General features: G+C 31.1%; 2 protein-coding genes across 4 annotated transcripts; one reads left to right on the forward strand and one right to left on the reverse strand.

Moving 5' to 3' along the window:
* Positions 1–1,311: 1,311 nt before the first annotated feature.
* Positions 1,312–3,204, reverse strand: LOC128040610 (uncharacterized). Its single transcript, XM_052629759.1, has 3 exons — positions 2,837–3,204; positions 2,129–2,236; positions 1,312–1,664 (listed from the first exon to the last, which is right to left on the reverse strand). The coding sequence occupies exons 1-3, from the start codon at positions 2,951–2,953 to the stop codon at positions 1,515–1,517; spliced, it is 375 nt and encodes a 124-aa protein (XP_052485719.1). The 5' UTR covers positions 2,954–3,204; the 3' UTR covers positions 1,312–1,514.
* A 5,202-nt stretch (positions 3,205–8,406) lies between these two features.
* Positions 8,407–11,953, forward strand: LOC105779315 (protein PSK SIMULATOR 1). Of its 3 annotated transcripts, none has more exons than XR_008195400.1 (3): positions 8,407–8,591; positions 9,125–11,082; positions 11,285–11,953. XR_008195400.1 is itself a non-coding variant. In XM_012603069.2 (2 exons), the coding sequence occupies exon 2, from the start codon at positions 9,143–9,145 to the stop codon at positions 10,898–10,900; it is 1,758 nt and encodes a 585-aa protein (XP_012458523.1). In that variant the 5' UTR covers positions 8,407–8,591; positions 9,125–9,142; the 3' UTR covers positions 10,901–11,953. The 3 variants fall into 3 exon arrangements, 1 of the variants encoding a protein (XP_012458523.1); XR_001128956.2 differs by having other exon boundaries at positions 11,362–11,953; XM_012603069.2 differs by having other exon boundaries at positions 9,125–11,953.
* The last annotated feature ends 10,177 nt before the right edge of the window (positions 11,954–22,130 follow it).

Below are 22,130 nucleotides of genomic sequence, written 5' to 3' on the forward strand. Positions count from 1 at the left end.
TGCTAATGGAAAAAAACCACATTTAAAAAGCAATAGATTGACTCAAGTGGGACCTTTCAGAGGCTGCATTATAGATGCAGATGATGCTATTCATTCAGGAATTCTTGGTGGAACCAAAGCTGGAAATCTTAATCCTCCTGAAGGAAATGCTGTTCAAACTAGTTCGCCGGTGTTTAGATCTCAGTGCAGGTTGTTGGATGCTCCGCCTGAAACTCTTGCGGCTTCTGCTTTAGCACTGCCCTATGCAAATGTTATCATCGTCATTGAGAGGTTGGCAGCATCTCCTCACTTGATTGGTAATGATGCTAGAGATGATCTGTACAACATGTTACCTGCAAGTGTGAGAGCTGCACTGAGGGCAAGGCTAAAACCATATGCAAAGAGCTTAACTTCATCAGTTTCTGATACAGAGCTTGCTGAAGACTGGACTGAGGCAATGGCCGGATCTTAGGGGAGAGGGAGGTGTTTGAGAGAACTTTGAAGTTTTTAAAGTTTTTTTTTTTTTAAAAAAAGGGCTAAAATGAGGGTTTGTTGATTTTTTTTTTTTTGCTTAAATAGCATTACTAAACGGCGCCGTTTCATTAGCCCAGACGCCCAAAACGGCGTCGGTTTAGGGGTCGACCCGCTCCAACCTTAGTGTCCGCGTGATTTCGGTCGCTTGACTCATACAAGGGAATGTAAGTTTCAAGGAATCATCCTTACCTTGTTGAGTTTAAAATTGGTAAAATCCAAGAATTTGAATGGTGAATGTTAGTACGAGATTAAATATGTAATGTTAATAAGTAATATAAATAGTTTAACAAACATGAAAATAGTGATGAGTATAAATGTGACATAAACTTGGGCCAAAACATTGTTATTGAGAATTTACGTATTTTGATAGGAATGTGACCATGAATGGCATGGTCATATGAAATTAAAATGAATGATTTGAGAATAAAAGAGAGAATGGAGAAACTGAAGCATAAACTTGTGTAATAACAAGAATTTGATTAGTGAGATATGTTATAAAATGTCAAGGATTATCAATTACGTTATGGTAACTTCAAGTAGAAAGGTGATTGGGTGCTTATAGAGCTTTTATGAAAAACTATATTGAGATAAGTGAATTCATTTATAACATCTTGTTAATATAGAAAAAATTCTTATTGAATTTGAGTACATGAGAGTACAAACTCTCGGATTGAAAATATGAAATGTTAATGTCACATTGTGAAATGACAAGTGACTATTTGTATGGTTAAGTGTTGTAAGGAGTATGCGAACATATGCAAATAAATGTATGTGATTATGAAAATGTGCAAATATGAGTATTGAAAATGAGACATGTGAATATGAAGGGTTAGATAGGAAAATTAAGAATCCCAATACCAGTGAGATCAACTATACCACTCAATACTACTGTTTAATTAAGTCTTAACCCTGAAATAACACCATCAGTACATCAACATCCCAATTAACCAATAAAACATTCTTGACTGCTATTACTGGAACGAAATAACGAGAAGCAGCAATTACTCCAGCCGTCGTTTCTTCTTTAACCTGGCCAACTCCAGATTGGCTTCTAGGATAATTTCCTGCAATCTCTTTATCTTTGCTTCACGAGTTTTTGCCAAAGCATCCATATGATTAGAAGATTTGGGATTCAAATGTGCTGGAGGAACCTATAAGCAAAACAGAATCAGATATTGGTCCAAAACTAAGCAGATAAAATAAAAAAACTTTGCAACATGATAACACAATAAATAACAGCTTTCCTACTCAGGATTTGTGTGTGTGTCTACCTGATATTTCTTGTTTTGGTTTGGTATCTTACCATAAATGTGGGATCAGTCAGAAATAACTATTTGAAGTTTAAGTGTTCATGTAGTATCTCTCTTACGGTTCAATCTACAGTTTGAAAAAGATAAAATAGACGGCCCGTTAAAGAAATTAAAGGGATGGCAAGTTCTGCATACATGCCAGTAGGAGTTAAAAACTTAATTGGTCGAAGAGTATCGTTATAACTGAATGTTGAACTTCATTTTTGCATCATTCATTAAAATGATAGAAATGAACTTAGTGGACAATACATGCTTTCATTTTCAGGTCATAATTTGCTCTGTGAAACTCAAATTTCAATCCTTACCATCTTTTGGTCGCTTTTTTGCATTTCCAATGTTAATCCCACTAGTTTTCCTTCCACATGTATTAGGAAAGGGTTCAATTGCTCAGTTAGTTTCTCTTGATCAGTCATCTACATTTGAAATATATAAAGATGAGTAGCAAAGTAAAACAGAGAACCGAGCAATAGAGGCAGGCAAGTTACTAAATGTTCACCTCTTTAAGATTGTTCAAACAAATTACCAAGACAGAAAGGTTATGGCAACGTTAACAAGGCTACTCCTTATTTAACCTGATGATAAACTATTAAGCAGGGCTCATGTTTGCTACAATTACAATTTTTTTTTTCAACAGAAGGGTTTTCATGATAAATGTGAAATCTAATACTCAATTGACTAAAAGGGGACATCCTAACACTCCTTCTGCTATATAAAATCCTCATATATAATCCCTGCATGTAAACTTCAGATCCTTATATATAATCCGCTGCATAATAAATTTAGAAGAGAATGTTTACTTAAAAATTTATCAGAAATAAATTATAATAATAAATTTAAATTTACTGAATTTAACAAATATATATACATATACATATATAAAGCAGAGAGAAAACATTGGTATAATCGAAATACTGTCATTATAATCCATTTTCTCGGCAAATAATCATTCAAATAAGAGAAAAGAAAAAAGGAAGAAAGAAAACGAACGAGAGCAAGGGGAGATGATTCCTTACCTTCCCAGAGAAAAAACCTTTGCTTTTGTCTCCCCTTCTGCTAACTGTCGACCCCTTTTTAAAGAAGAAATGTTCTTGACTTCTTGTTCTTGTTCTTGCTCTGTTTCTTCTTCTCATGAATTTTAAGTTTTGCGCGCCTGTCCCCAAAACGTAACAGATTCTTTCTTATTCACAGGCCAATTTATTCGCACGTGTCGCAGCACATGGGCTGGATTGAATCGATGACCCTTTTTCTTGGGCTCGCCTCCGGAGTTTTCACTAAATACCAATCAGTTTCCACCTTGATGCAATCTTCTGTTCATCGCACTGATAATACTAGCCTTACCAGGTTTTCTTCTGGTCCCTTTGGAATGTTTAGCACAAAAGTGGATATAAGATCCTTATACTATATAATTTGGTAGAGTTAGTCCTTGATTATTTCTAGTTGTTTCCAAAATGTATATTTTCAGTTAAGAGTCTAGCTTTTTTAATTGATTTTGACATTTTTTATCATGTTTAAAATAAGCCATATCAGCTTGTTTGAAAAATGTAACAAAAAGAAATTGATTTTTGGACTAAAAATACACATTTGGAAAGGTAGAAGGACTAGAAATGATCAAATAATAATAATGGGACTAAATACACAAAAAGAATTTCCTTTTAAATCATATATAGTATAGGGAGCTCTTATAGAGTTTTTAACCTTTATAAAACTTTAATGTTGGCTCGGTTTTGTATGTGGTGTCTTTTCCAATACTATATTAATTTGTTTTAGGAAAACTACTTGAAGGGAAGCATATACATCATGTAGCTCCTCTAGTCTTCACTGCATCTTCCCACCTACTTCTTGTAACACCTCTTACCCGTATTCGATGCCGGAATAGGGTACGAGGCATTACTAAATCACATACACTTGCATACATATTAAACCGAGTTACAAAATTTCATCCAAATTAAACTTTTTAAATTATTAACGTGCTTTTAAAATTCTTCACAACCTATCCACGAAATATCATATTCATAATAAATAAAGCCTATAAAACTCGATACAAACTCATTCGTATACTCAATTTATCCATTAAATTATTTCAACCTTGAATAATCCACATTATGTCAAAATCAACATTAATAACAATCATAAATCTCTTCATATTAATTTCAGCATATTACTACATTACATATCTCAAGCATATGCCAAAATTAGTATACACAACCATTAAATCTCACAATTTTATAACATCTCATAACCAAATGATTCTAATAACAAGATACTTTATAATCATCCGTATGACTACAGATATTTCACAAAGCATGACTAATTCACAAGTAATAACAATTCAATGTTTTATTTCAATTCCATTCAATTCACAACTCTTCGTGTTCACAATTCAAATTAATTTCTCAATTCAATTTGCATTTTAATGCTACAATAATTCTTTTATTTCAAATCATATCCATAATAGTTCCCATTCAACTCACAAACAATTCAATATCGATATTTACCTCATTTTCTTTTATTACTAAACATATTATTCAAAACTTCAACAATTTCTATTAATAAATTCAATACCGATACGAATTCGGCGTCTATCGATTATAAACGAACATATGGCCAATTATACACGAATCATTCGTATATTTTATTTTTCCTCCTCCTCCTCTCCATCCCACATCCTTAGTGTACATAACACTTTTAGAAATAACATACTCTATAGTTTCATTATCCATTCAACTTCAAATAAGCTGTCTAGTCAAGTTACAGTCACTAAATTATTTTTATCCGGAGCTGCAGAGCTCCAAACTAAGTTCCGTTAATTTTCCCCGAAACTAGACTCACATATCTTCTTACCATAAAATTTTCAGAATTTTTGGCTCGGTCAATTAGTACAGTTTATTCATTAAACTCACCCCTGTTTCACTACTCAACATCTCTGACCTCTCTTCACTTAAAATGAATTATCTCACTGTACAGAATTCAGATGATATTTGACGAATGCTCTGTTAGTGGAAAATTTTAGGGACGAAATTTCTTTAAGGAGGGGTGAGTTTTAAAACCCTGGAAATTTGGGGTTAAAAGTTTTGAGGTTTGTAGTTAGGGTCATTGAGTAGGTCGAGCAGTTGAGTTTATTGTCGCATTTTAAAGTCATAATAAGAAGCAACACTTTAATTTTTTTTTTCATTTTATTTTTTATTCTATTTCATCATTTTTTTTCTTTTTTTTTCATTTCGAAATATATAAAATAAAAAAGGAGTTTTTTTTTACCTCTTATCGCTGTTGCCAGAGGGTGCGTGGGGCTAAGAGGTTTAGCCGGAGAAAAGGGGAAACTTTTCAATTTCCCAGCCATCGTATATGTCGGCGCACCTCGTCAGCGACCAGCGGCTGTCATAAAATTTTTGGTATTTATAGACTATCAAAACAGCATCGTTTTGGGAGTGGACTCAGACACCCAAAACGGTGTCGTTTTGGGGCCGACCCGAGACGTGACCCGCTCTAGGCCAGGATCTGCGTGTTTTTATTTAGAAAGGCTTATTTTACCTTTAACCCTTCCACTTTTTAATTTTTTTTAATCAAGTATTTTTATTTTTTCAATTTTACCCCACAATTTGTTGCTCTTACAATTGGTCCCTAATAGAACTTGGCGTTTTGGTGGGTGGGGAATTATTTTCCATTTAGTCCCTCCTCGTTATCGGTGTGTTCAATTTGGTCCTTTCTCCTTTATTTATTTTTGATTTGCCCCCGAATTTTGTTTTAGAGTTTAATTTAATCCTTTTTTTTGCTATTTTTGTTATGTTATTATTATTAAATTAATTAATTAATTAATTAACTATCATTGTTTTTTCTTTCTTTTATTTATTTATTTACTATTACAATAATATCATTAATTAAAAACTTAATTGGTGGAAGAGTATCGTTATAACTGAATATTGAACTTCATTTTTGCATCATTCATTAAAATGATAGAAAAGAACTTAGTGGACAATACATGCTTGCATTTTCAGGTCATAATTTGCTCTGTGAAACTCAAAATTCAATCCTTACCATCTTTTGGTCGCTTTTCTGCATTTCCAATGTTAATCCCACTAGTTTTCCTTCCACATGTATTAGGAAAGGATTCAGTTGCTCAGTTAGTTTCTCTTGATCAGTCATCCCCATTTGAAATATATAAAGATGAGTAGCAAAGTAAAACAGAGAACAGAACAATAGAGGCAGGCAAGTTACTAAATGTTCACCTCTTTAAGATTGTTCAAACAAATTACCAAGACAGAAAGGTTATGGCAACGTTAACAAGGCTACTCCTTATTTAACCTGATGATAAACTATTAAGCAGGGCTCATGTTTGCTACAATTACAATTCTTTTTTTTCAACAGAAGGGTTTTCATGATAAATGTGAAATCCAATACTCAATTGACTAAAGGGTACATCCTAACACTCCTTTTGCTATATAAAATCCTCATATATAATCCCTGCATGTAAACTCCAGATCCTTACATATAATCCGCTGCATAATAACTTTAGAAGAGAATGTTTATCTAAAAATTTATCGAAAATGAATTATAATAAAGCAAAAATCTAGAGGCTTCACACACACCCTAAACTTTGCGTTTAATTTTTCGTCATTCATTTAATTTTGATCTTTTTAATATTTAAATTTACATTTTTTAATTAAATTATCTTAATATGAATGAAAATTAACGATTTTTAACTTTACCACATGTATGACATGTCAAATGCATAGTTGGGTGTTATCTAAATCAATTGAAGATGATCTAAAATATATATTTTTTATAATCCGCGGTTTTTATATGATATGATTTATAATATTTGAAGTGGAATTGGACACCTTTATCATGATATTTGAACTGTGTACTATTCATGCTTATAGAAATAAAGATGTTTGTTTGATCTCTACCTAGTGTAGGGCAGATTATATAACCTTTTTTCGAAAATATTAATTTTTATTTAAGATTTATTAAACATATATATATTTATTTTATTAAATTTTATAATATTTTTTCAATATTTATATTATAATATTATATTTTACTTTGCATTGCACAATGTTATTTATATATATATATATATATATATATATATATATAATATAGAAAATTGAGAATTGATTGAGTTGGATTGGACTTTCAACTTATGATGTTAAATTTTTTAAATAAATTTAATAGTTTTATCGAAACACATTCTTTAGCGTAATATTTTATTCAAACTTTATACATATTATGACTTTAAGCTTAGACAACTAACTTAACTCTTATAAATGTTATATATTTCATTGTTTAAAAACATAAAATATTTAACCTTAACATTCACCCATTGGCCAAATGTGTGACAATTTAGTAGTGTGTAAGTTATGCTTAAGAAATGAAAAGAAAATGAAAGCACAATTAAATAAAATATATAATAATAACATTATAAGAAGAAAATAACATACCTTAATTAAGTAAAATATGCTTTTAATTGCATTTTAATTTAGTGCAAATATATATATATATATTTAAGAAATGTATTAATTGTGGAAGAATACTACTAATAATAAACTATTTAAAAATAAATAAATAAATTTAAAAATATAAGTATAGTATAACAAGACTATATTCTTATACGGGGAAGAATCAATTTACAGTGTAAAAATTAAATTAGTTTTACACACTTTTGTAATTATTTATATGATTAATATATTAAAGGTTCAACTATTATAGTTTATGGTCTATGATCTACAGTAGATCATAATGTCAAATTTGATGTAAATTTAAAATTTCTAACTATTTAATTGATGTAAAGAAGACTCAATTGTTGAATATATATTACTATATAGAATATTTTAGATCGATATGATAGATATATTAGATTTGTTTGAAAATTTACATGCATGAAAAGTATAATCATATTGATAAATTCAACAGTTGGATTGTTAAAATATTAATCATATAAATAATTATGAAAGTGTATAAAACTACTTTAATTTTTACATTGTGTATAGGATTACAGGAAGCCTAAAATTCACAAATGTTTAAATTTGTCTTTAAAGTTGTTAAATTTTAACTAGAAATGAATTAAAATAATATATTTCTAGAAAAATGTATTGTAATGTTTTGAATTCAGATCGTTTTAATAATTATTGCAATAATAATATCAGTTGAGTTAAAATTGATTTATTTTTAAATGATAATTAAAATTAAATATATAAAAGAGGAAAGATGATTAAGTGTTTATAAGATGAAATTTTATATAAGATCCTTATACTATATAATTTGGTAGAGTTGGTCCTTGATTATTTCTAGTTGTTTCCAAAATGTATATTTTCAGTTAAGAGTCTTAACTTTTTTAATTGATTTTCACATTTTTATCATGTTTAAAATAAGTCATATCAAATTGTTTGAAAAATTTAACAAAAGAAATTGATTTGTGGACTGAAAATACACATTTGGAAAGGTAGAAGGACTAGAAATGATCAAATAATAATAATGGGATGAAGTACACAAAAAGAAATCATAGTATAGGGAGCTCTTATAGAATTGAACCTTTATAAAACTTTAATGTTGGCTTGGTTTTGTATTTGGTGTCTTTTCCAATACTATATTTGTTTTAGGAAAACTACTTGAAGGGAAGCATATACATACATTAACCCCCATGTGGCTCCTCTAGTCTTCACTGCATCTTCCCAGCTACTTCTTCTCCTCTCTATCTTCTCTATTTCCCTTTTATTTTGCTTCCTTTTCAGCCTTTGGAACTGTGAGTCCTTTTGCCATTTCATGTGATCAGTAAGTTTTTCTTTTTCCAATGGTTGTTTGCTTTACTTTTTGTTGGTTTTTCTTTCTGGGTTTTGGGTTTTATTCTGTCTGGAACCCTGAGTTACTGTGCTTGGATGGTTGGATTCAATAATTGTATTTTCTTTCTACGTTTAGTGTGGATGATTTTGAATTTATTAGTTTTTGTTAAGTGGGTAATCGTGATAAGCCTCTGTTTGTGGCATTCTCACGTTATACCTTAATTGAGTTTTTCACTGCAAATGGTAATCGGATAATTCTATCGAGTTTATAATCTTAAAAGAAGAAAAAAAGAAAACATTTTAAAGGAAAATCAGTTTAGATGAAATTTGTTACTTTTTTAAGATGATATCTAGTGATAGATTATTTTTAAAATTATATAGTTTTTTTTTCCCTTTGTTGGTTTAGTTTGAATGGTTTATCTTTAGCTTGTTTTAGAATTTTAATATCTAATGGAGATGCTTATCTTTTGGCCTGCTCTTCTTTTCCTTTTTCTATTCTGTCTTCATTTTTGTGTTTTTATGTAGACATTTTGGTATAAAAAGATGGTAGCAGAGTCTTGGTTTCGTAGTTTTTGGAAAATTCCACGGAGGCATGAAGGAGGTTCTGAGAGAGTTGAAATTGGAGTATTAGCATTTGAAGTTGCAAGCTTGATGTCTAAGCTCGTGCATCTATGGCGGTGTCTAAGTGATAAGCAGGTTAGTAGGTTGAGAGAGGAGATTATGACTTGTGTGGGGATTAAGAAGCTGGTATCTGAAGATGAAGGTTACATTGGACACTTGATATGTGCAGAAATGATTGAAACTGTTACACATGTGGCGAAGTCCGTGGCTAGGCTTGCAAAGAAATGTAGTGACCCGGGTTTGAAGAGTTTTGAACTTGCTTTCACTGAGTTAGTCCAGATTGGGGCTGACCCTTATTGTTGGATATTTTCCTTAAAGAAGATGGACAAGAAAGTGAAGAAGATGGAACGGTACATTTCAGTGAATGCAACTTTGTATCAAGAGATGGAAATGCTCCTGGATCTTGAGCAAACTCTAAGGAGGATGAAAGCCAGTGATGCGGAGCCAGAGAATTTGCTTGAATTTCAGAAGAAGGTTATGTGGAAGCAGCATGAAGTGAAGAATCTTCGGGAGATGTCTCTTTGGAGTAGGACTTATGATTATACAATTCGACTTACAACAAGATCAATATTCACAGTTTTTGTTAGGATCAAACATGTCTTTGGAATTGAACAAAATGTAGATGATGGAGATTTGAGGGCAGCTTCTATAAATCGCAGCCAATCAGTTTCCACCTTGATGCAATCTTCTGTTCATCGCACTGATAATACTAGCCTTACCAGGTTTTCTTCTGGTCCCTTTGGAATGTTTAGCACAAAATCAGGTCCAATTTCAAAACCAAATAAAACAAATTATTTCCATTCTGGGCCTCTTGGTGGCTCAACTACAAAATCAGGTTCTATTGCTCGAAAGAATGGAAATTTCAACTTCCATTCAGGTCCACTTGAGAGGTCTACAGCGAAGTCAGGGCAACTTTTGGGCATGGATAAAATCAGCAAGAAGATTTGGCAGACTAACAACCACCCTTCCGCTGCTAATGGAAATAAACCACATTTGAAAAGCAATAGATTGACTCAAGTGGGACCTTTCAAAGGCTGCATTATAGATGCAGATGAAGCTATTCATTCAGGAATTCTTAGTGGAATCAAAGCTGGAAATCTTAATCCTCCTGAAGGAAATGCTGTTCAAACTAGTTCGCCGGTGTTTAGATCTCAGTGCAGGTTGTTGGATGCTCCACCTGAAACTCTTGCGGCTTCTGCTTTAGCACTGCATTATGCAAATGTTATCATCGTCATTGAGAAGTTAGCAGCATCTCCTCACTTGATTGGTAATGATGCTAGAGATGATCTGTACAACATGTTACCTACAAGTGTGAGAGCTGCACTGAGGGCAAGGCTAAAACCATATGCAAAGAGCTTAACTTCATCAGTTTTTGATACAGAGCTTGCTGAAGACTGGACTGAGGCAATGGCTGCGATATTAGAGTGGTTGGCGCCACTAGCTCATAACATGATTAGATGGCAATCTGAGCGGAGTTTTGAACAGCAGAGCTTTGTTTCTGGGACTAATGCGCTTCTGGTTCAGACTCTCTACTTTGCAAACCGAGAAAAGACTGAAGCAGCAATCATCGAGATTCTTGTTGGTCTGAATTATGTTTGGAGACTTGGTAGAGAACTCAATGCAAAGGCTCTACAGGAGTGTGCAAGCAGTAGAAACTTTGATGAATGTTTGTATCTATAGAAATAAGTGGACCACTATTGCAGTATGTCAATAGATGAATGGAATTGGTTGAATGTTGGCAAGTTCCCATTTTCGGCAGGCAATGGGGTTATGTCCATTCTATTTGCCAACGTCGATCGAAGATGAAAGAATTATCCAATATACCGTGAAAGACATCGTAAAGCATTCTTTGTGAGTCAAAGGTATAGTTTGAGCTTTAAAGTCATTTATATATATATATTCCTGGGTGAAGTGCTTGTGATCTTTTCCAAGGTTTGAAGCTTGGTTCTTTATTATCTTCCATGAAATATCTTTTCAAGTTAAGCTGTTATCCATGTAATGTGTATATTATTTTAGTGATAGCTTTTTCAATTGGTTTTGTTGACCATATATGTTTATTCATAGATTTATATGTTGCGGATACCTTTTGGTTGACCGATGTTTGACATGACCGTATGGAGTTTTGCATTCCTTGATAACAGAAGCAGATGTAAATCAGGTTGCATGGCCAGAATCTGAGCTTGAAAATAACCTTCTGACAGACAGGCTATCACCTTACGGAGTTGCCCGCTATGAAATCACAGAAAGGCTTGAATTGTTTTCGTAAATGATCTCACATGGTATATTTCACTGAATATAATGTTTGGTGAAGAATTCTTAGTGAATGGACAGACTTCAATTTTGTTAAAGTACCATGTCGAACACTCATGTCTGACACATTGATATAAAGATATGATCTCCAAAGATCCTCTGAATACATTGAAAACTGAAAAAAATCTGACCATATTCGTGTTGGACACATACACTGAAGTCTGAGTAGATATAGCTGATGAACATCTGGTTTAAAAATAGTGTGATTTGTATTGCTTTAAGAAGAGATTAACTTAGGGAGAGTGGCATTGTTAGATTCTTTGAGGCCGGAAAGCTCCTGTTGATGTTGTCATCTATTGCCATTCGTTTTACCCCTTGCCCTTTATCATGTATTGTTTTTCCTAGATATCAGTTGGTCATTAGAGCTGAGGTTATTTGTGCATTTAAGATGAATAAACACGACGTTTTAAACATTATTAGCCAGGGTAAATAGTATTTTATTTGCGTTTTGACATCTTTAATAATTTGGAGCTTGTTTATGTTCGAAAAAATTGAAAAGAATAAGCATGACAGCATGAATTGCCTGCTTTGTCTTTTTAGTTCTTCATATATGCAGTAATTGGAGAATAGAATGTTGAATGACAGCTAATTGATTCCCTATGTCATGTTTGATAGTACAAATTGTAATTATATAGTTATATAATTTGTATTTTAAAATATTAATTACTATAAAAATTATTAGTATGATAAAAATAAGTTCTTAACAAGTAATAAAAATTAAAATCAAATCATTATATGCATTATATTAGTCTAAAAAGTAGTTGATATCACGATTACTAATAAACATAGCAAGAAAAATAAATATTGTATGCGTTTTATCTAATTGTTCTAGTGCTAATTGTTGGGTTATTCTCACTTTAACATTTAACATATGTTCCTCGTCATCATTTGTTAATCCTTGATTGAGTTCATCATATCTGAATTTGAATCTACATAATTAAGATTATCAATGTCTCATTATTACATGTATTTTACAAAGTATGAATCATCTCAGTTCTTGATTGAAGTTATGATATATACAACATGCTAGCACGATCTAATATTTTTGTATGCTATACTAAGGTAATGTTGTTAATATGAGAAATATTTTAAAAAAAATATCTTCTCTACCACATTTTGAAGTCTTAAATGTCTCGAATTAAAAAGTTCGCAAGCTGTCTATGATGCTTGTGTTTGGCACAATTCTTTCAAATAGTATCATAGCTCACGATATTGTGCAAGAAAACATTTTCTATTTGCATAGTTAGCATCGACCTTATAATATTTGTGTTCATTGTCCAAATAATCTGTAGATTTAATTATAATAATTTATATAAACTTAATTTGGAGAAAGACTATGCTAAGTTATATCCTTTTTTATAATTCATAAATTAAGTAAAAATAATAATATAAAATTATTAAGATATAACATTTATAAAAAAGTTTTATAAATTGTCTCAAAATTTCATCACACTCTTTATAAATAATATAACTTTTTTCATAATTTTAAAATATTTTTTATTAAAATATTATTTTATAGCATGTTACTGTTGCAAACACTCCATTTTCTTAATTAATTTACAACATGTCTCATTTTATAATTAATTTTATATTATTTGAGAAGAGGGAATTTCTTTTCTCATTTATTAATATTTTCTCACAAATCTCACCAAAATTTATGTAACCCAAGTTATTTTCTTGTTAAAACATTGAATAAAACACATTTTCAAGCTAGTGTCCACCATCTTCATTATTGAAAGCATGGGTTTTCATGAGTTAGAAATAGAAATAGAAAGCTTGAGCTAGAGTAAGAAAGTGATCAATAAGGTAAAAAAAAATGATTTTGTTCTTTCTAGTATAATTATTCAAGGTTATAATGCATGAGCTTTACAGGAACATAATTATGGGTGTTACATGATGTTGGAGAAGTTGGTTGTGGTAAAGCTTGAGTATGAAAAGAGGAGCTTTGGATTAGTAAAACAAAAGATTTGGGTGGCTTGACTCATACAAAGGAAGGCAAGTTTCAAGGAATCATCCTTACCATGTTGAGTTTAAAATTGGTAAAATCCTAGAATTTGAATGGTGAAATATGTAATGTTAATAAGTAATAGAAATAGTTCAATAAACATGAAAATATTGTTATTGAGAATTTATGTATTTTGATAGTAATGTGACAATGAATGGCTTGGTCGTATGAAATTAAAATAAATGATCTGAGAATAAAAGAGAGAGTGGAGAAACTAAAGCATAAACTTGTGTAATAATAAGAATTTGGTTAGTGAGATATGTTATAAGATGTTAAAGGATTATGTAACTTCAAGTAGAGAGGTGATTGGTGCTTATAGAGCTTTTATGAAAAACTATATTGAGATGTAAACATAAGTGAATTCCTTTATAACAACGTCTTGAAATATTTTTTTATTGAGTTTGAGTACATGAGAGTACAAACTCTCGGATTGAAAATATGAAATGTTATGTCACATTGTGAAATGACAAGTCACGATTTGTATGGTTAAGTGTTGTAAGGAGTATGCAGAACATATGCAAATAAATGTATGTGATTATGAAAATGTAAAATGAGTATTGAAAATGAGATATGTGAATATGAAGGGTTTAAAGACCCTTTATTACGTAGAAATGGGTTAATGAATTTTTTTTTTTTTGCAATATTGAATCATGCAAACGTGTGAAGTTTTATCTAAATTATTTCTAAGCCTATGTAAGCTTGGTAGAAATGTTATTATAAGATTGACATGCCAATTAGGGTCAAATGCTTATGGTTTTTATCGAAGTTTTATACTGGTGATATACGGGGTTCAAAGTTGTGTGATATATTTTTTGGAGTTTCGTTATGATACCCTTGGTTGAGTGTAACACCCTCGACCCGACCTAGGAGTTTCGGCTAAGTTGAAGGCATTACATTGATTACCAAAGTGATCCTGTAAAGTCATTCTTTTACTTTTAGTTGGATTGTATGAAAATTGCTCTTTTGTTTTAAAGGAAAATATCCATTAACTAAACTGACTTTACTTAGCATTTAGCAATTCAATCAAAATATTATTAATATGAAGTTTTGAAAAACGGTTAAAGTTAAAAAGACTTGTCAAAACTTAAAGTATTTGTAAAGCAACAGAAAACATTATTAAGAATAATAGTTTTCTAAACCAAATAGCATGCAATTACCAGAGTATTAACTAAATATCATGCTAAGCTAAACAATCCCAAACCTAAGATATAAAAGCAAGAAATAATTAATAATTACAACCCTAAAAGCGATTAAGGAAAACTTTAATGGAAACTTTAAAATAATAATAAAATAACGAGCTGCTACTCTGAGGTTCCTCCAATGCCGTACCGAGTCCTAGTTCCTTGTGTTACCTGAGAGGTAAGGAAAAAGGAGAAGTGAGCTTATGATAACTCAGTGTGAGTCTAATTTTTAAACAACTACATATGATCGTATAAATAGTAAATCATTCAATTTATAACAACATAGCAATTAAGCATAATGCAAGGAACATTCAGTAAATCAATGCATGTACATGTTATATTCATGATGCGATGCAATTTTAGTTTTAAATTCCCACCCATCCATCCCATTCGCCCTCGAGCATTACTCGACACACCAAAACACATGTCAAAAACTGACCATCCCAGATGTCCTAGTGACGATGGTTGTTCACTTGTCATCTGTGACAATGACTTTTACTACAATAACTTATCATCCTGGTTGCCCAGTTTTGATGGTTTTTTAAACTATCATCTTGGTTTACTCAGTCCCGATGACATTGCCTCCTACTTCGTGCAATATTGACTTTCAGTGTGGACTTAAATTGTCACTTTCTCCTAAGGAACTCCTCCATCCTCCATACTTGATTCATGTAATCATGCACATAAATTTAACATGTCATGCTATTTATCAATCAATAATCGATTACTATGCTTAGCAAGCACATTTACCTTTCAATACGGTGTATGAATTTTCATACTAACAATCATTGGCATGTATTTATGCAATTAATTCATATCAATTGCACATATGCAATTACTTTATGCGAACTAAAACAATTTCACATATACAGTTTCTTCATGTGAATTAACGTTGAGATATTAACATGCTTAGTTTGGCTAATACATGCATAACAGGTTCACATATAAGGTTCGCACATATAGGGTTCACACATATAGGGTTCGCATGTATGGGTTCTCACATATTAAATCACATACTATATAACATGGGGGTTCACATACTAAAACTTGTAGAGTTTGCATGTATAAAACATATAGGGTTCATATCTATGCACTAAGGGATCACATATATGGGAGTTCACATACAGGAGGTTCGCCTATCGTGGTTCGCATACAGGGGTTCACATACATGGACTCACGTACAGGGGGTTCACATGATTCAAATTACTTACTTTTTAATATTTCCATTAATCATACACCATGATTTAAGTTTAGATCTCACACCTGGTTTGAAGACACAAAAACCTTAACTGGATGAAGGGTTCGACAATATACTGGGAGGAGAGGGATGTGATTGAAAAATCTTGAAATCTTTTAAAAACCCTAATTGCAATGAAGGTTTTGATAATGAAGAAGAAGAAGAGAGAATTTTGAGAGCTTTTCTTGAGAAATCTTCTAAATATGAATTCTAGGTTTTGAAAAGATTGGCTATTTATAAAAATTTTCTTCCCTAATTGCAATAGGATTAGGAATTAGTTTAGAATTAGAGTTGATTTAAATTAAGGACTAAAATAATAATAATAAAAAATAATTTTTGGGCTGGGCTAGTTTGAAAATTCGGTACTTTATGGGGTAAAAATAAGAAAATAAAATATTTTGGCTGAAAAGTGCATAAAGGATTTCAAACTTGGGATCTAAGGGAAATTTAAGGCTTTACTACTAAACCAGCAGGCTTATTCTTGTAAAAGTTCCTTAACAAAATTAATTTTTAAGGCATTCTAAGTTCTTTTACCCTATGTTTAAAAAAATATAAAATTTATCCCTATTTCTTCTAGCCCTATTTTTGGGATGTGACATCGAGCATTTGTTGCTGACCATTGGGCTTATATGATCTAGAGTTTTGTTGCCTTCAGGCATTCCGCTATATGTTTATAGGAGTATGTGGAGTCCCATAGTGTCCGATTCCTATTTTACTAAGATTACAGTGGGCATAAATTTAAAATTTGTAAAATACGGTAGAAATAAATGAAAAAGAAAAGTATGTGAGTAATGAATCGAGTATGTATTTTATAATGAAATCTAGAGTCCATAAGTTATAAGTAAATAAAATCAAATTTATAAGAGATTATAAAATTCAAGTTTAAGCATGAAATGAGCTCTAAGGGATTAAGGCTTACATTACGGCAGGCCATGTTAAAAGTAAGTTAATAATAAAGACATGAATTTAAGAAGAAGAAATGAATTCTAAAGGCTAGTTTGTTTGCTAAAAATAAAAATTGAGTGCAAGGGAGATGCAAATTGGTAGGTAAACTATGTCTCTAATAGCGTTAATGATAGACTTAATTGGTAATAAAAGCAAGAAGTCTTTAATATGAATAAATCATTCCATGAGACAAAGGTAAGTTGGGTATCTTTCTTGAGTATTTAATAAGCTCTTTGAGCTTAACATGTTAGTGGTTTAAAACATGTAGGTAAAAGATTCGATGAGAAGTTTAAGATATGAGCTTAGGAGCTTCGCATCACCCTTTGTTAAAGGTTGTTATGTATTTATAATGTTTGTTACAGTATGAGAATTTTAGCATGTACATAAGGACTTAGAGTAGTTTTATTTCGCCATTCATTTCATATGCAAGTATACCATGCATTTTTGTGTTTTAAATGAGCTTAGAAATTGATTTATAGTGTTTAGAAACACATTGAAATGATATGACAATGTTTATGGAAGTATGAAATTATGAATGGTTACGGTACCGCCTGAGCGACAGCTTATGCCGCCTAGGCAGAAGCTTAACAATATTAGTATTAACTACACTGCCGCCTAACGACTCCTTAGCAAAAAAAATATCAACTCCAGTATTGCCTAGGCATGAGCTTTGGCTGCTTGGCCGGCAGCTTAACGATGGTATTATTTAATTTCTTAAAAATCCCTTATAAATTTGAGTAACCTTTAACATATTAACATTCCTATACTTTGCAAATTACTTAGTTCTTTTCTTTCAAATGGGCACTATAAGAATTTTTAACTTTGTTTTGAAAAAGCATAAAACTTATTTGTATAGAATTTAAATATTTTCTATAATTTTACAAAATGTTTTCAAGTTTAAAATTTCTAATATAAATCAAAGGTGTTTGCCATGTTAACAACTCTCTAGCAGTACCTTTCATTCCTACCATACGTTGGGACGGGTGAGCGGTGTTGCATATGTTCCATGCTATATATTATAAATAAATTACTTATTTACAAAAAAAAAGGGTTATACTTTTTTTACCATAATTTATTTATAAAAATAACTTTCTCGATACGGTAAAAATTATATTATTTATAAGTAATGTTATTAAAGATGTTGGACACTTAATAAAATCCTTTTATAAAGTTTATATATTATAATTTTATATTATTTTTACCTAATTTACGTATTATAACAAATTTTGATAATCTAGTATAAGTCTTTATCCAAATTTAGTTTATACAAGTTCTTATAATCAAAACTATGATTGTTTACATTGTTAATCTAAATATTATGTGGTAGATGTTAGTTATGCAAATGCAAATAGATTTTTGCACCATATCGAGGGTATGATATTGTTTGAAAGAATGGAGTTAGATACAAGTACAAGAGATGGTTTACAAACTTTTTAATTTGAGACATTCAAAGTTTCAAAATGTGGTTGAGAGGACATTTGCTATTCTAAAAAAAAGATTTATCATATTAACAACATTACTTTAGTATAGCATCAAAAAACAAGGTTGAATCATATTAACATATTGCATACTTTATAACTTCATTCGTAGGTGGAATTGGAATGGTCCATACTTTGAAAAGTACTTGGAAGAAAGAAATCTGGATAATCTTAATGATACAGATTTAGATTTAGATGATGAAGAACTCAATCAAGGACCAATAGAGTAGGGATGTAAATGAGACACTAGTGCTCACAAGCTACTCTAGTTCGACTAAAAAATAATCGAACTCAATTTGGTAATTTACCAATTGAATCGAATTCGAGCTCAGTAATACTTGACTCAAATGACTCGTGAGTCTTATTGAGCTTTTCATATTTGTATATTATTAAATTAAGTTATTGCCTTTAATATAAATTATTAACCTTAAGCTTAATTATTGAGTCAAGTTCGAGCTTGAAAGTTGGTAAATGAGCTTAATCGAGCTTAGGCTTGAGTAGCTCGATTATATCTCGAGTTAAGCTCGAGCTTAAAAATAGATGTTCAATTGAGCTCAAGCTGAGTATCGAGCTCAAAATTTTGAGTTGAGTTTGAGCTTGTAGTATTCGAGCTCAGCTTGTTACACCCCTAATGATGACAATGAGTATATTTTAAATGTTGAAGAGGTAATAGCCCAATAAATATGAAATGCTAGAGCCATTAGAAAAAAAATGCATATAATGTATATTTTTCTTGTTATTTTTAGTAGTAATCTTGTTATGAACTACTTTCTTGTACTAACATATTACACATGATTATTTCATTTTAATTTTGGTTACTCGCTTATAAATTTTTAATTGTAATTGACAATTTCTTATAGTAATTAATATTTTTAAAAATATAAATTATAATGTTTACTACCAAACATGACTTAGAGAATTACGATGTAATTACACTTTATCATCTAAACACGCTTAGGAAATTACAATTCTTTATAATTATAAGAGAGTTTAATTACTACCTAATAATTACACTCTCATCCAATTACTTTTGCTGTCCAAATAGATCTAAAATTTTGGGAATTCCATGTACCTTCAAAAGGAAGAGTTTGTAAATTTCTTGCTTAAGAGTGTATAATTAATCTCATATTCAAATTTTAACAAATTAAAATGTCTATTTGTTGAAATTTTGAATAAATTAAAATTTATTAACTATTTGTTTAAGGAATTTTTAATTGTTCAATATATATAAACAAAAGGTATTCTTAATCAATATGATATAAATATATAGGATCGATTCAAAATTTTACGTGAACAATAAATATAATTGTATTATTAAATTCAATAGTCAAATGATTAAAGAAAATATAAATATATAAAAAGCTATACAAATGTTTTAAACTAATTTAATTTTATACTAATATCATTGAATCTTGTTGATGCACACAATTGTTGCTCAACTTGTTTGAGGTGTTCTGACTTGAGAAACAAGATGTTAATTTCCCATGCATTGGATTTAGTTTTTGACTATGTTATTTTCATTAAGAGAAGTATGTTTTACAAGCAAAAAAAAAACTTAGTATGTATTTTAAAATAGAAATTTATCACTAAATTTAAAAGGAAATTCGGTAGCATTGAAGAGTCTTAGTCGAAGTATGACTCTTGAAGACAGATAGAGATTGTGATACTTCGTTTAAATTAAAATATATTGAGTAGCATTTTACTTCACTTTGCATGAGTTGACTCTAAGCTTAAGAACTCGAAATAAAGTCTATTTATAGATGATATATTTCATGGGAAAGGTGTTAAATTCAGCGAGCAAATATGTTCATTGCAAGGAATTGTTATTCACTTTAGAGTATGTTCACCTACAATTGGTAAGTTCAGTAGTGAGAGTGAGTTTGATTTTATTGAACTAGGGTGAAACTCTAATGAGTGATTGGGGGTTGGACTTAAATGATTACTTTGTATAAAGAAGTTGTCGTGTTCTAATATAACGAAACGCAACCTATTACTAGACATTGTTTTTCATTTGGCATCAAAGCCACTCATCTAAAGTAACCCGTACATCTTTGAGCTTATAATTAGGGAAAGAAGATATAAGAATGAATGTATTTATAATTTTTATGCTAGACTATATGATATAACTAGTGAAATATTTTTTCCATTATTGAATCTATTTATAAGTTTCAATACATAAATAAGTAATTAACAACAAAAAACCTTCATCCTTATTTCCCCCTCTTAAAACTGCATTTCAGATTGTTTATTCATTGGATGCAAGAATTGGAAGAAGTGGGGGTGAAAGCTTAATATGAAGCAGCAGAAGCCTGCACCAGGAGATAGCTCAATTCACCGGCTTTGAAGGCCCTCTATTGCAATTTTCCACTGGGATGCTCTTTGTTTTGCATCCTCAAACCAAAATGCCTTTTTTTGGCTACAACACCAAATATATAGATCAGAAAGAGCAAGTTTAAATGCAGTTGAGAGGATTGATTTCTATCCTATTAGGAGAAGCTAAGAGTCTTACTGTGCAAAGCTTGAAGTGTGATGGACTTGAGACTTGGATGCTAAGGTCATCAGAATTGTCGGACCAAATAATGTTTGCTTTCACCACTAATTTTACAGGATCAACATATATCAATTTTGGCTTGTTGGTAAGGATAAGCTGAACCTTCTTGCTTGTTAACTTTTGTACTTTTTTTACCATTGAGATCATAAAAACAAATTCTTGTTGGAACTAAGAAAACAGAATGAGAAATTGATAGAAACTTGAGCTAGAAGGCTCAATGTCTTGCTAAGCAAAGCATTCAAAATCAGCTTAAGAACTTGAGTAAAAACCAGAGAATGAAGAAGAATATTCTGAAGAATTTCATTATTAATGAAATGAGGCATAAAGCCATTACATATACCAGTCAATAAGCTGGTCAAAATAAGCAAAATGTCACCTAAACATTTACCTAACACCACTAAGTAACCTAGTAAATTGATAAATAGAACTTGCACACATAGTAAAGCTGACTTATCAATCCATCAGCACCTAATTACATCAAATATGTTACCAACTTAGTTCAAATCTAACTAAATAACAAAACATTTCCTTGAAGTAACAAAATTAGTAGCATAGGCTCTAGCTGCAACATGCATGGCTCTAGCTGCATGGTCTGCTCCTTGTGCTGCATGGAAGCCAACTTCAACACTCCTCATTGGCTTGCATGCTGCAAACTCCCAACTTAGCTCTTAGATTTTTGAACCTTGACACACAAAGAGGCTTTGTCAAGATGTCAGCTAACTGATCTTCAGAACTGCAATGAATCAGTTTAGCTTTTTGAGATTGTTCTATTTTTCTAACAAAATGAAACTTTATCTTGAAATGTTTAATTCTTCCATGGAACAATGGATTCTTTGTAATTGCAACAGCAGATTGGTTATCACATTTGATCTTTGTTGCTTTCCTTTGGTGTAGATTCAAATCTGCCATGATTTTTCTTAGCCAAATAGTTTGGTTAACAGCTCCTACAGCTGCCACATACTCTACCTCATCTTTCGGTTGAGCAACAACACTTTGCTTCTTTGAACTCCAACAGAAAATAGCTGAACCAAGGGTAAACAGATACCCTAAAGTACTTTTCATATCATCTATCAATCCAATCCAATCACTATCAGCATAACCAAGAAGCTTCATGCTATCAACCTTGGTGAACATGATTCCAAAACTCAATGTACCTTTGATGTACCTGAGAATTCTTTTAGCAGCTTGAACCGACTTGTATTG

This window comes from Gossypium raimondii, chromosome 4 (assembly GCF_025698545.1).
Source record: "Gossypium raimondii isolate GPD5lz chromosome 4, ASM2569854v1, whole genome shotgun sequence".
Classification (NCBI taxonomy): Eukaryota; Viridiplantae; Streptophyta; class Magnoliopsida; order Malvales; family Malvaceae; genus Gossypium; species Gossypium raimondii.